This window comes from Portunus trituberculatus, chromosome 41, assembly GCF_017591435.1.
Source record: "Portunus trituberculatus isolate SZX2019 chromosome 41, ASM1759143v1, whole genome shotgun sequence".
In the NCBI taxonomy this organism is placed as follows: Eukaryota; Metazoa; Arthropoda; class Malacostraca; order Decapoda; family Portunidae; genus Portunus; species Portunus trituberculatus.
Window position 1 is genome coordinate 37,948,331 of NC_059295.1, and position 16,085 is coordinate 37,964,415.

General features: G+C 41.7%; 1 protein-coding gene across 8 annotated transcripts in view; it reads right to left on the bottom strand.

The window, feature by feature from the left end:
* Nucleotides 1–11,199, bottom strand: part of LOC123517102 — a 28,695-nt gene extending 17,496 nt beyond the window's left edge. Inside the window, exons 1-3 of one of the 8 annotated variants that reach the window (XM_045276994.1) lie at nt 11,083–11,199; nt 2,186–2,366; nt 812–1,702 (exon numbers count right to left, since the gene is read on the bottom strand). In XM_045276994.1, the coding sequence (XP_045132929.1) occupies nt 812–1,567 (756 nt within the window). In that variant the 5' untranslated portion in view covers nt 1,568–1,702; nt 2,186–2,366; nt 11,083–11,199. The other 7 variants (XM_045276993.1, XM_045276996.1, XM_045276995.1 and 4 more) reach the window with 7 other exon arrangements.
* Nucleotides 11,200–16,085: the final 4,886 nt, after the last annotated feature.

Sequence of the window (16,085 nt, forward strand, 5' to 3'; positions counted from 1 at the left end):
GGCAAGAACTCACAGTGGATGATACCCCTCACATTGAAGAATGCGATCAACATGACTCTGACCTTTAGACTTCAATTGTTTTGCATTCCTCAGCCTTGGCAACATCAGAGTTTTCTAATGATGGCTCTGACGCTTGGGCTCTGGGTCATACTCTAAGATCCATGACTTATCATAGATCACAGTTATATACTCCAGGAGTATTCCTTTAAATGGGGATAACTCATAGTTTGTAGTTTAGGTTTGAAATAAATCTTTTGTAACACTAGTCCTGGAACTTTTATATATATATATATATATATATATATATATATATATATATATATATATATATATATATATATATATATATATATATATATATATATATATATATATATATATATATATATATATATATATATATATATATATATATATATATATATATATATATATATATATATATATATATATATATATATATATATATATATATATATATATATATATATATATATATATATATATATATATATATATATATATATATATATATATATATATATATATATATATATATATATATATATATATATATATATATATATATATATATATATATATATATATATATATATATATATATATATATATATATATATATATATATATATATATATATATATATATATATATATATATATATATATATATATCAATCTACAGTAGAATGTGAATAAGGTGATAGCAGAAGAGACAGACCCACAAGATTCTCTTAGACTATACACTATATTACATAAAACTAAGTAAACATGCTAGCATTCAAACATACCTGTAGCTTCACATAGTAGAATCTCCTGACAGTCCTGAGCAGCCTTTCGTCTAGAGAAAGGTCACCTCGTCGCTTATCACTGCTGCTTCCTCCACTAGGTACCATCACAACACTTTGAGCCAGATGAGCATTCTGCTTTCCAAAGTCACCAATATCCCAGAATCGCCTGAACACAGCTTCCCGGTCAGTCATTGTCCCTAATTTAGTCAAACATTTGTTGCGGCACTGACAGTCATGCTCCATATATTTTTTGGCTGGTACAAATTTACCAGAGGCACTAACATAAGCTTCACCACGATTCCTGCAATGCTTGCGGCTCAGTTTGGTACTGGTCCTCTCTGTCCCTGATGTCTTTTTTTTACCATATCTTTTCTGAGGTTGTGCTTCAAGTGAAACAGGAATAGCAGGTTGGAAAGTCAAGCCTGAACTGGTGTTGTACCTCACATGGGGATAGGGACTGAGGGGCTCAGCACCCTCATAATAGTACTGAATCTGTGGATGTGCTGACATCTGAGTTGTGAGAGCCACACTGTAGGGTGGGGTTGCAGCACACTGAGGAGGATGAGATACTGAATAACCTAAAGTGATGGTGGCAGTTGAGGATGCAGGACCTGTCCCCTGAGGCCCACTGACTGTGGCAATGGCTCCACCATACCCATGTAGAGGATGCTGCAATGTGCTGTAGGGGGCTACATCCACTGTTGAGCCATAAAAGTGTGATACACTGAATTGTCCCTGGGAGTCCATCTTCAACATTCACAGCTCTAGTAGTTCTCTCCACTATGCCCCTGCTCCAGCAAGGTGAATCCGTCATGCTGTAGGGTTTCTATACACCCATGGAATGCATTGCCTTGTGTCAACTCTAAGCAAATCATGACAGTTTCATCAACACTGAAATTTGTAAATATATATTAGACAGAAAAAAGATACGGAATCCACCACCACAGGAAATGTTTCAGTCATGTGGCTACTAGATGAAAAATTCATCCATAACAAAAAGTATTCATGGCTATCTTAAATATTCATCTAAATGAGCTGTCAAAAATAAAAATTACATAGCATTAAAAGTTCTTGAAATTAATGATGATGCATGGAATTATTCTTTTTTTCTTTTCTTTTTTTTCAGACTGACAGTTTTACAAGCCTGCAATCTTCAGCAAAAGAGAGCATAATAACTGCAATGCTGTGTTGATACAAATGGCATCACTGAATATGAAGCTATATGACCAGTACTTGCACTGATTGTTTGATCATGATGATATGATGCACCAACTGTTCATATAGAGGGTTATCGTGGGATACACAAATGCTTCTTCCTAAAGGTGAACATTTGTAGAAAATTGTATATATAATATAATGCACACATCGACATACCTTCATTGAGTAATGAACATTATTCCAGTGCGAAGCAAGAAGGTATGAAGCATTAACCTGGGTCTGGAAGTATGTACTCTCTTGAAGAATGCTTCCCCAACCTATGCAGCAAAATACTGCTGTCATCATCCGTAGCAGGGAACGAGCAGCCTTGCCTCATGCCACTCCTTGATGTGAATACCTGTGTCAGAGTCAACGCAGTTGAGGGATTGGTTGGTGGAGATTGTCGTAACCACGCCACTAGTCTGTCATTATGTGAGTGAAAGCATGTATTTGTGAATCACAGGAAGGATCTGTTGATCCTAACACTCCACGAGGACCAGAAAGAAGAGTGCTGAGTTCTGTTAGATTCCACGCACCCACGTCCCCTGCAACTGTTCACCACAATACTTTCCTTTGCCAAACTTCGCTTTGTCAATTTCAGTGGTTTTTCCGACACCACCAAGTTTCCCACAATATTTCTTGCTACAGTAGTCGATTACCACCCCTCAACAAAAAGAGAACCAGTCAATCACAGTCAGAATACTACACTCAACTGCGTGTTCTCTTGCACCTGAAATAAGTCAACAGAATTATTTATAGGGGACCAATATTTGAATTTCCAAACCATGTACCTTTTCGAGCTGATAAATGAAACCAGCACTGTTCAACAATCACTTCATGATTTTTAAGCACCCTCTTTTGTATGTTGCAGCAGGAAACAGTACGTTTATTGAAACAAACATCACTGGCACACTTGGGGCCAGTGATACCATGTACTGAACTATTCCAAGGCTGTAAAGGATGTCATCATTCGTTTCCTTATTTTGGAATTTCTGAAATAGTAGTTGACATATTCAGATTGCAACCGGAGCACACATCCACTATCTTTGAAAAGTACAAGGGTTCTTGTCAACATATAGGTAGGTATGATTTCCAACAAGTCTTTCTGACAGTGGTAAAAATTGTGAGGCATGCTAACAATTCTGCTACATTGTTACCACTTTGGGAGAGCAAGGCAGCCTGGCAAAGCCATTGCAATTTACAGTCATTCTATAAGTTGAGTCATCCAGTCAGTGTGGTCAGTAGGAAAATCCATTGAAGAGGGGTAGGAGTGGGCCTATTTTGCCACTCTTTTGATCATAGCATTACCCACAATGCCAATGTGCAAGGGGACCCATTGAAAGTAGATATCCATATTTGAGGTAGATGGTTTAGCAAGTGGTGCATTTGGAGGCAAGAGTGGTGACTTGGGGGAGTGACACTGGATGACTTGGAGAGATGTGAGAAAATCTGTGAAAAAATACTATGGGGCAAAGGGAAGTATAGCTGTTTGCAAAACTAATTGAGGTCCCTTAAATGGCAAACAGTTATGCTATAACGATAGAGGCAGTAGCCAGCAACCCCTAGGCAGTGGCAATGGAAAGTACTGTAATGGTATAAAAATAGCTGTTCCAACCAGGAGAGTGAGAAGCATGAGACCTCAGTGTATATGTGTTGGGAGTTTCTGCAGTGTGTGTAAAAGTCAGGAAGGAGATCTTGCCCAGAGCTGGGAAGCCAGCCTTGAACCATGCTGTCAGTGTGTGGAGCCTCTGAGAGACTATTAGAGAGAGAGTGAACCAAGGACCCAATGGGAAAGTTTTCTTTAAGAGTGAAAAAGGAGGGTGGAGTGATTCAGAAAATAGCAAAGGAGAGGGCTCTGTCATCTACAAATGGAATATGGCCTTAATAGGGTTAGGGCCATGAAGTGGTTTCCTATGCTGTTGGAGGAGGAGGAGAGTGGGGGGATGGCCGCTAAGAGTGGATGCAAGTTTAGTATAGGCGTGAACATGAAGGATGAAGCATCAGTGTGACAGTGACAATAGGAAGGGCTCTACCTGAAGGGCTGTGATTAGGGAAGGACCTAAAAGTTCTCAAAGCAATACAGAGTACTGAAATTCTAATTACCTGTAATTTTTGGAGTAGAGATGGTAAGGCCTCACATCTGTAGTTCAGGTGACTCCAGATATACTAATAGTATTAAGAGTGAAGAAGAACACTCCTGTTTGCACCCCACTTGACACCTCCAAGGCATTTTGTGAGGTTAAGCCTCTTGAAGGACGAGGTCACCAGGTATGTGGAGCCTCCAGGTTAGACAGGAGCCATCCAGCAGTAAACCAAGGAACTTATGGTGGGTTTTGAAAGGGATTTGAGTACCATTAATGGTGACCACTGAAATGTTGGGAATACACCTTCAGGTGAGGCACTGAAGTTCCCTGGAGCAGCATCAATCCTGATAGGGACACCAAGTGGAGCAATAAGAGATAAAAAAAAAAAAGCACTGACAACCAGAAAATACAAGAGGATGCAGTTCAAACAATTCCTCCTGCTTCTGGGAAGAACCAATTCTCAAATGTTATGATGGACAATTAAAATTTTCATTACTAGTGATGGAGATAAAAGATGTGAAAATAGGTACTGAAGTTCCTTTAGGAAGATGTCCAAACATGGATTATATACCAAAAGGATCTGAAGAGGTGATTTTAAGTCAAAGGTGACAGTCACTCCCAGATGCTCCAATCCACTCATGGGAAAGGAAGGGCTAGAAGGAAGGGACTGGTGGATCAACAGCAACAGGCTGCCTCCAGCCCCACCAGCCTCCTGTCCACCATGTAGGAAGAATAGCCAAGAACGGAAGAGAAGAATACATCAGTGAGCCACGTCTCAGTTGCCAAACTTTTTTTTTGTAGGAGAGGCACCTGCCATAGCTACCAAAATTACAATATAAGTCTGTTAATCCAAACACCAATATTCAAATTTGCCAATATTCCAATTTTTTTAAAGTGGGGTAAAAAAAAATTCATGGTCAAAATTAGATCCCTGCGTAAATTCAAACCAGGTAAGGAGTGAAAGTAGATGCTCCCCACTTTCAGCCAACATACTGTAGTAATGGTGAGCAGGAACCAGTAACTTATGTATTCAAGGAACCAGTTCCTTGGGCTGGTAGAACTGTCAGAACCAGTTCCGGAAACAGTTCTGCAGGAAACTGGTAAACCATGTTTGGTGAATACCAGCATTTCATAACCACAAGCATGCTGCCTGACAGTTACCAGGGTGTAGCAGTTCCGGCATTCATCACAAATACATGTAGGGATGATTACCAAGTATGTATTCCACAGGACGTTACCTCACCATATCCTGCCACCCTTTAAGTAGGCAAGAGAAGGAGAGAGAACAGAGGCCAGAGTCCTGTAAGTGGTTTGCTTACAACAATGTCTCCCCCCCTGCAGAGGGTAAGCATATCACTTCTCCAGTGTGAACCTTGAGAGATGTCATAATGTTGCCACAGTGCACTTCAGAGTGATCTGTAAACTTCAAAAAGCTTCAGGAGAATGATCTGGAACACACCCCAGTTTCTGTCCCGAAGGTGGAAAGACCCAGGCTCTGAGATGGATGGTAATAAACATGTATACAGCATACTGGCTAATGATGTTGCTGGTGAAAAACAATCAGCAGATCAAGATGCAGCTGACATGTATGGAGAAGTATTTTTGTAGTAAAATAACACATATCATATTGTGTCTTTATCTTCTATTACTTACTAATTTATTACTTAAGTATAGTGTTTTCAGGGTTACATCCTGGTAATCTGACACAATTCTGGTCACCTGTGTGTTGGATTAATGGACTTTTACTGCATAATAAGAAAAAGGTACACTAAGGTGTTGGTCCACAAACAGAGCTGACAAAACAATAAGTATCTTAAAACATTCCTCTTGAAAGAGTTCAAGTTATAGGAAGGATGAAATATGAAAGCAAGACAGGATTTCCAGTTTACCAGAGAAAGGGACAAATGACTGAAAATAATGGTTAACTCTTGCATTACAGGTGAACAGAACAGGGGGGGGTGAGAGAGAATAAAGTCTTGTACAGCAAGGCAGTGGGAAAGGAAAAGGCATGTAGTTAATGAGAATTGTGGTAGAAGTCAGCAACAGATGCAATAGTGCAACAATGAGTGAGAGGCTGAAGACAGTTACATACAGGAGAGAAGCTTATAAGACAAAAAAGCCTTTGATTCCATGTCTAAAAGAGCAATATGAGTGGAAACCCTACCAACATACATGAGAAGTATACTTCAAACATGGACAAATAAGGACCATGTACAAACCAAACAGGTGAGGAGTGAAAAAAAACAGGTGGAGATGATTCATAATACATAATTTCATAAAAGTTATTCTAGCTAGAGATTAGATGTGAAGTTTCCATTTTAGGTTATAAGTAAAGGTCAGGCAGAGGATGTTCAAAGTAGAAGATGGGAGACAGTTTAGTGTCACAGAAGAGGAGGGGAGAGTTAGTTATCTGGAAGACTGTGTTGAATAGACAGATGGAGGAATTGAGTTTCAGGCATTGAACAATAGTAAGTTTATTCTGCCTTAATCAGAAATCTTAGAGATTTGAAGTCAGGCATTTTGTAGCTTCCCTGTGGGAATTGTTTAGTTCCTGAAGGTCAGAAGTCTACAAAAACATTTGGAAGAGTGTAGGATGGTATCATTGGCATATGAAGAAATAGCATAAGAAGTTTGGTTTAGAAGATAGGAAGGACAGAACCCTGAGGGATACCACTATTAATAGATTTAAAAGAACAGTGACTGTCTACCACAGCAGCAATAGAACAGTCAGAAGGGAAAAAAATGAAAGTACAGAGAGGATAGAAGCCATAAGAGAGTAGTTTAGAAATCAAAGATTTGTACCACTTTATCAAAAGCTTAAGACATGTCTAAGGCAAAAGTAAAATGATAACCAAGACTCAGTAAGGAAAGCCAGATCACAAGTAGAGTAGCCTTGGCAGAATCTATACAGGCAATCAGATAAGTTGTGAAGTGAAAGATGTTAAAGAATCTTCCTGTTAAAGATAGAGTTTCCAGTATAGGGACCAGGTGTTCCACAGTATTAAGTGACAGGGAGAAGTCAGGAGGCACTGTACGAGTGATATGAAGATGAAAAGAAAGTCGGGCAAATACTTCAGGAGGATTCCTCTGAAGCTAATGTCTGAAAAAAGATTAATAAAGTGAGGCAATGAGTGCAATTCCCCTAATGAGGGTAGAAAGGGAAAGACCTGAAGTATACAGGATTTGGGAGGAAGATGCAGGTCCACTAACAAGCATGGGAAGAGGTTGCAAGGCTGCAGGGTACATGGCCGAGAGCTGAGGTGAAGGATGTAAGAAAGGTACATGTTGAGGTGTGGGGCTAAGTTGTGGAGAGACAAAAAGGTAAGGTAAGACTAGGAATTACTCTAGCTAAGAGGTTATTGTGAGTCTTCTTCCACTGAGATCAAAGAGAAAGATGAAGTGGTTGTACTTTCAAGTTCAGGTGAGTGTTGTTTCCTTTCAGGTCTTTGGGTTTGTGCATGGGACTGGTGGTGCACAGGCAAGGAAAGATAGACTCAACAGCCATTTGAATGATACTATTTTCTGGACTTAGGAGATTGTGGTGAAGCTGTTGGAGGATCTGGTGTTAGGGAGAGGCCTGATAAGAGGCAAAAGATACCATTTTGGATGTCTGAAGACAGAAAGCTCCAGATTTGATGGTCCTTAATCTTCTTTTGATATTTGTGCAAGAACATTTAACCTCATGCTGCAGTTGCTGGATCTGGGCTGCCTTGAGGCAGGTCACACACTACCAGGAAGTGAGAAAGAGGTCATCCCCCTATATAAAAGGCAGAAAACAGTTTGTGTGCAACCATTGACATTGTGCAAGCCATCACAAATCCCACAGTGGCTTTTCACATTGGAAGGAATGTTACCATGGCCAAACAAAAGGCAACAAATGCACTGAGAGACATGGAAGGAGTGTGATCTCACCCAGTAATAGGCCAAGTATAAAGCAACCCTTTCTGAAAGGGAGTCTTTGAATTTGATACAAATTGCCATGTTGCCCATCATTTCCCCATCCCTACAAAGTTAAAAAGGTGGAAGGATTCCACCACTTGGCTGAGGTGTCCATCCAGGAGTCAGTTTGTCCAATATGTCACAGTTACTCAGGTTAGGGAAGACTGAGAAGACTGTCAGTGGGTCATTGTTAGTACTTGCTGATAAGGTCCACTCCATCATTTCCCACCCAACCCCTCATACCTCCTAAACCAGCTTGGAGGCTAGTAGCAATGTGTTTTTTTTTTTTTTTTTTTTTTAGGGTGACGGGGCAGTGGAAGGGAATAAGTGATATATAGATGTTAGAAAAAAATAAGAACATTTCCCTTCATATTCTAAACTTCTTAGAGAATATAGGAAAATTTGCTACACGTATGACTATCATGAATTCATAGCTAGTTTTAGGAGATTGTTTTCTGTCAATTTGCAGTTTCACCCAACCATGGAATCTTTGATGTGACTCATGTTTTTCTGGTGATATTGATTGATAGTTTATGTAATTTCCATCACCAATGAATATTTTTTGTGTTATAACTGTTTTTTCAACTCCAACTTATGCCTATCTCTCATTCCAAACAATCTTGGGAGACCTTTGGGAAATTGGGATTTTTGGGTGGGGTAGCATTAAATTCATTAATGTGTGTTGCAAGAGAAGTTGGAAATCAACAAAATTACATAAAAAATCTCTGAAAGTACTTTGATGATGGTGGCAGCAGCTGGCTGTGGTGGCAGCGAGTATTGCTTTGTTACTCTTGAGTAGCGTTGCCAGCGATTTGCTACATTTCTGGCTGTATCCACTACATTGGTAAAAAAGGCTAACTAACTAAACCCAACAATATAACCTAGATGGAGGGTTTGCAGCCCTAAAGGACACCCACAAGGGTTACTAAATAAACCCTAGCATTAAAATCTTCTAGGCCCAAAGTCCCCCAAGATTTAATTACCAAACCCAACATTATTACCTTCTAAAAGGCTTTTTAATACTTTTTTTGAACAATTTCTGGTTTCTCTCAACCAACCACCTATTTCTTTGACATGCATTAAATCAAGGTTGTAATGTTGTGTTTTGTTGGTAATCCTTGGGAGTTTCCTGGGGGCTTCTTTTTTTTTTTTTTATGTAGAAGAAGCCAGCCAAAGGCAACACAATGTTAAAAAAAAAAGCCCAATTGAGTGCTGGTTCTCTAAAACATAAGAAGAGTTAGCCAAAATTAGGGAACAAATGTCTTGATACTTCCCTCTTAAAAGAAGTTAAGTCGTAGGAAGACGGAAATACAGAAGCAGATAGGGAGCTTCAAAGTTTACCAGTGAAAGGTATGAATGACTGAGAGTACTGCTTAACTCTTGCGTTAGCGAGTTGGACAGAATAGTGATTAGAGGAAGAAAAAAGCCTTGTGCAGCGAGGCCGCAGGAGGAGGGGAGCCATGCAGTTAGCAAGATCAGTAGAGCAGTTAGCGTGAAATTAGCGATAAAAGATAGAAAGAGATGCAACATTTCGGCAGTAAGAATGAGGCTGAAGACATTCAGTCAGAGGAAGGAAGTTGATAAGAAGAAAAGCCTTTGATTCTACCCTATTTAATAAATCTGTGTGAGTGGAACCTCCTAAACATGCGAAGAGTACTCCAAACAGGGGCGGATAAGGCCCTTGTACAGAGTTAACAGTTGGAGGGGTGAGAAAAAATGGCGGAGACCCCACAGAATGTCTAACTTCATAGAAGCTGTTTTAGCAAGAGATGAGGTGAAGTTTCCAGATAAGATTATGAGTGAAGGACAGACCAAGGATATTCAGTGTGGAAGATGGGGGCAGTTGAGTGTCATTGAAGAAGAGGGGATAGTTGTCTGGAAGGTTGTGTCGAGTTGATAGATGGAGGAATTGAGTTTTTGAGGCATTGAAAACTACTAGATTTTCTCTGCCCCAATCGGAAGTCTTAAAACGATCAGAGGTCAGGCGTTCTGTGGTGTTCCTGCGTGATCTGTTGACTTCCTGAGGGGTTAAAAAAGATTATAATATTGGGTTTGGTTAGTAACCCCTGAGGAGGATCCGGATATAATGTTGTGGGACAGCCTTTGCAATGGACCTAAACCCAAGGGGAAATGAATCGTTGGCAACATTGCTTAACAATAACAAAGCAATGCTCACCCCAGCCAAGGCCGCTGCCACCATCAGAGTACTTTCAGAGATTTTTTATGTAATTTTGTTCACTTCCAACCTCTTTTGCAACATATATACATAATTTGATTTAATGCTCCCCACCCAAAAAACACGATTTCCCACATGTCTGCTAAGATCGTTGGGAATGAGAGGTAAGCACAAGTTGGAGTCATAACTCAAAAAATATACATTTGCAACAAATTATATAAATATATATATATATATATATATATATATATATATATATATATATATATATATATATATATATATACCATCAACCAGTTCACTATATTTTTCACCCGAAAAATGCGAGTCATCCCACAGATTCCATGGTTGGGTGAAACTGCAAATTGACCTTATTTTCCTGGCCAAACTCAACAAGAGTGGCTGCATCCCCCTTGGGCTCCCTGCCTCCTGCCACAAGCACACCTAACTGTTGTTGCTGGGAAGATTGCTCCTCTCCTGATATCTTAACAAATCCCAGTTATAAACAATAGAAAATCATTTAAACATTTATTACTGGTGCAGAGGTCAGAGACTTCAAAATGTTGATTTTTGCCATCCTCAAGTATATTACTATAGAAAACTTTGTCTTTCTGACACGAAAAAGGAGTGCACCACTAAGAAAGTAGACATTTACCTAAAACACTTCTATATACACTTTCCCTAGGAAATTATTCCTTTAGTATTAGTGCTAATAAATGCTACGCTTTTACCTTGGCCCTCTATCTGGATACCAGCAAACTTCAAGTAAAACAAGTAGGTACTGGAGTGCTATGAACATAAGGGAAATTATGTGGTTAGAGCACATACTTCAGTAACGGTGTAAAGTATATAGATTAAGCGCGTCTTATACGTACACATAGGTGAGAAAAACGGTTTTCGTTATTTATTCCCACATCTGTGGGTAGATGTAGATGTAGAGCTGTAGCCTTTGCAACGGTAGCTCCTGGCGTCTAATTATTTTTGTTTGTTTGTTATTGTTATTGCTGCACTTTCTTGTTATATTTAATTTTCCATATTCTATGTAATATTTCTTTATTTTCCTCTAATTTGGCAATGTTTTCTACAAATAAGAATTTTCCAATGTTGTTGTCTTGTTGGTAGGGTTGCTGCTAGGGCTGGGCAGGATTCTATAAAACGGGTAATCGCGAATCCGATTACTGGTCTGGTATCATATGGCTTGTGTTGGATTCAAGTCCAACACCAAGGCACTAGTCAACGACAACCTCATGTACTTCTGTGATCCCTGCAAGGAGGTCACCAGAAACATGTGGAAGAGCTACCGGTGCCAGAAAGAGGAGAAGAGTGTACAGACAGAAGATTCTAGTGAGAAGACCGAGAAAAGTATTCAGACCGAAGAGAACTCCAAGGAAGTGAAGAGCAGCCAGACTGAAGAGGACGTTGTGGGACTCCAGCCCAGCAGACAAGAGGAAGGACCAAGACAGCAGCACACCATGAAAATGAGGAAAAAGAAGGCGCCCATCAGAATTATTGGAGACAGCATGGTGAAGACGATGTCCAACCAAGTGAAGTGCAGGATGAGAGGGAGTGGCTGCACCAGCCCGAGTGGTGCCAAGATCACGGACATCAGGAAGAAAGTAGAGGAAGAAGCAGCCAGCATGGAGGACGGGATGCTGATCATCCAAGGAGGTGGAAACGGCCTAGAATATGTTGGTGAAGATGAGACGGTGAGGAATGTTGTGGATGCCGTGAGGAGTGTGGAAGGCAAGGGCATGAGTGTGGCCGTCGTGGATGTCATGCAGAGACCCAAGGAAGGCCCGTTCTACGAGCGTCTGAGAAGATCCACCAACAGAAGACTGCAAGAGGAGCTGCTGAAAATGAAGATAGAGTGGATGAAGGAGAAAAAAGGCAAGCTGAGCTTCATCAACATGGACGGCGTGGTAGACCGGTTCATCTTGTATGAGAAGGACGGCGTGCACCTGAACGACGCAGGGACTGCCAGGATGGGTCGACGGCTGTGTGAGTGGGTGAGGGCGAGGTCGCTGCAGCCGATGGACCAGTGACGGGAGACGACAAAAGCACGCCAGGAAGAAGACACCAGCCAAGCAAGTGAGAGTGTGAGGATTGGATGCATGAATGTGAGAGGATGGGGTGTGGGTAAGTTCGAGGATATTTCCAAGGAGCTCCAGGAATGGAAGTTCGACATAGTCGGTCTTACAGAGACGCACCTGAGAGGTGAGGTACAAATGGAAGGATGTGAGTTTGCTATGATTGGGAAGGGACGTAAGACTCAGGAGACACAGGGAGGAGGCGTAGCCTTTCTCTATAGGAAAGAAAGTGGACTGAAAGTAGAGGAGCTTGGTGTGGGAACGTGTGAGAGCAGTGAGGATGTGTTGGCAGTGAGAGTGGAGTGCACAGATGGTTGGGGCAGAGTGGAGAAGATGGTTCTGGTGGTGGTGTACATGACTGTCATGGGTGAAAGAGCTGAGAGGGAGAACAGGAGAAAGTATGACATATTGAAGAGAGTTGTGAGAGAACATGGAGGGAGAGAGTGCTGGTGATGGGTGATATGAATGCACATGTAGGAATTCTGGGAGAACGTGTGAACAGGAATGGTGAGATGCTTGGGGATTTTGTGGATGAAATGGAGTTAGATAATCTGAATGTAACTTTGGCTGAGGGACGTGTGACTTGGAGTGCAAGGGAGCAGGAGTCAGCGATAGACTGTGTTGGTGAATGGAAGAATGCGTGAAATTGTGTCACACATGTGGATAGATGAGGATGGTATGGTGGATATTGTGTCTGATCACAATATGCTGGTTGTGGAGTACCTGTTGCATGGTAGGAAAGAAGTGAAAGTGGTGAGTAAGAAGAGAAAGTGGATACTGAGAGATGTAGGGTGGGAAAACTTCCAGGTGGACCTGAGTGCAAGAAGCTGGGATGATGGAGGTGTACATGATGTGGAGCACGTGAATGAGAGACTGGTAGAGGATGTGCGGAGTGCTGCAGAGAGCAAGATAGGGTATGTGAGAGTAGGAAGAAGAAAGAAAGTACGTAAACCATGGTGGAATGATTAAATCAAAGAGGCTAGAAAGGAGCGAAAGAGAAGGAGTAGACAATGTAGGTGGCTGAGGAAAAAGAGGCATGAAAGTGATGAGGCAGAGAATGAGTACCAGAATGCATGGGAAATGTATGTAAAGCAGCAGAGAGTGACAAAGCGAATGATAGTGAAGGCCAAAGTAAAGTGTGAAAGGAGTGTGATTGAATCTTTAAGAGAGAAAGGCATGGAAGGTGGCCGTGAATGGTACAAGTTCTTGAGAGGTGAGAATATGGCAGACAGTGTTGGAGTGGAGAGTTTGAAGGTGAATGGTGAAGTTGTAACAGAGAAGGAAGGAATGAGAGAGGCAATCAGACAGTTCTGGGAAGAAGTGGGTGGTGTAGGTGAGGTGTTTGGTGCGAGAGAAGGATGTGTGACACTGGAGAGAAGGAATGCAGATGAACTGGATGAAAGGATCAGCAGGGAGGAGATGGAGAAGTGTGTGAAAAGGCAGAAGAATGGGAAGGCAGCAAGACCGGACGAAATACCATATGAGCTGTATAAAAATGGAGGTGATGTTGTGATTGACAGGATGACTGAGCTTTTTAATCAGGTGTGGGAGGAGGAGAGGGTGCCAAGAATGTGGAATGAGTGCAGGGTGACTCTGATGCATAAGGGCGGACACAAGAGTAAGAATGAGTTAAAAAAAAATTACAGGCCGATCGCGTTAGTCAATACAGTAGGCAAAGTGTTCAGTGCGGTGTTGAATGCCAGATTGTGTAAGTGGATTGAAAGAGCTGGAGTATTAGGTGAGGAGCAGAATGGTTTCCGTGCGGACAGGAGAGCTGAGGATAACATGTTTGTGGTGAATGAAATGATTGAGAAAAAAAAGAGGGATGGAGGTAAATTGTATTTGGGTTTCCTGGATATAGAGAAAGCTTATGATAGGGTGAATAGAGAAATGCTAGGTAGAGTCCTAGAAAAGATTGGGTTGAGTGCCAAGATAGTCAACATAGTGCGTAGCATGTATGTTGATACCAGAGCTAAGTACAGTTTAGGAGATATAGAAACAAACTGGCTGAGGAGTGAGAGAGGAGTTGATACCAGAGCTAAGTACAGTTTAGGAGATATAGAAACAGACTGGGTGAGGAGTGAGAGAGGAGTTAGGCAAGGATGTATTTTGTCACCAACCCTTTTCAGCCTGTACACAGAGGAGTTAGCAGCAAGAATGAGAAGGATGAATGCAGGAGTGAGTATGGGGAATGATAAGATAGGTGTGCTTCTTTATGCAGATGATGTAGTGGTTATGAGTGAGTCAGCAGAGGAGCTGCAAAGTCTGCTGGATGTGGTTGATGGGTATGGAAGAGATTTTGGAGTTAGGTTTAGTAGTGAGAAGAGTAAGGTGATGATTGTGAATAGGTCGGAGGATGAATGTAATGCAGCATGGAGGTTGGGAGAGAATGAGTTGAAGCAGGCACAAGAATACAAGTACTTAGGGATGTGGATGAGTCCGAATGGGTGTGAAAAGTCAAAGAATGAAAAAATAAGCTTGGTGAACCAGTGGGTGGGCCGTTTAGGAAGCGCGGCAAGGATGAGAGCAAGTAAGTATGACGTGCTGAGAGAAGTGTGGAAGAGTGTGGCTGTCCCCAGTATAATGTATGGTACGGATGTGATTGCATGGAACGAGAGTGAAATTGACAAGTTAGAAGTGGGGCAGTGTAGAGTAGCTAGGCTGGCACTGAATGCACCGAGGTACACGGCAGTAGAAGCCTTAAGAGGGATATGGGATGGAGCTCTTTTAGGGAAAGACTTATAAAAGCGACACTTAGGTACAAGATTAGGCTTGAGAGAATGGATGATGCAAGAATAGCAAGGAAGGTGTATCTGTGAAGTGAAAGTGGAAGCAAATGGAGGAAAAGGTGTATGAGAATGACAGAGAGGAATGGTCTACAGGTTCGGTGGGCAGTGAGAATGGCTGGAGTGAATCAGAATGAGCTGGAATGGGTCGTGACAAGAGGAGGCAGAGTGGGAACAGAATAGGATGCGAGGAAGTGGAAGAGTGAGATAGACAGAGATGTGAAGAGTATGGGACTGAATGAGTGGAGGAATGGGATGGAACGAAAGACTACTCTGGAATGGTACAAGGTGAAAGAGGCCCCGATGTATGAGAGGTGGTACGATGGAAGCCTGGGTGGTGATCTTCTCTTCAAAGCTAGGGCACAGTGTATGGATGTGAATGCAAGGAGTTACAGGTGGTCTGAGTCCCGCAGCAAAGTGTGCCAAATGTGTGACTCGGGAGAGGACGAGATGGTGGAGCATGTGATGCTGGAGTGTGTGAACTATGCCAGAGACAGGTATGAGATGATGCAAGTGGTGTTGACTGAGTTAGGGCATAATAGGAACGAAAGAATGGAAAAGACGGGGAGGGAGTGGATGGTGGTGCTGCTGGGACTGAGTAGAGAAACGAAGGAAAGTATGATTGAGGCGGTGAAGGAGTTTCTGGAGAGAATGTGGCGTGCCAGATGTACGTACAGACGGTTAGAGCAAAGGACCCTGTTTCCTTTTTCTTTTTTTTTTTTTCTTTTCTTTTTTTTTTCCGTCTACAGGAGCTGCCGATCCAAAGGCCCGGCTCAGGAATGATCCCGAGTCGCCTGTAGTATCAAGATCAAAATCAAGAACATTCGTGGGATTCCAGTCCTCCACGAATCCTATGTACTCGTACTCATAACAGCCCAGGACGCCCGAGATTCTTCCTCAGCCAGTGATATTGTCTGCCAGGCGCGAGATTCGTTGGTGTTTGCAAGGGAATCCAAGCACGGAGAGAATCCAGGATTCCCCTCCACCTGTCACAAACATCACGAC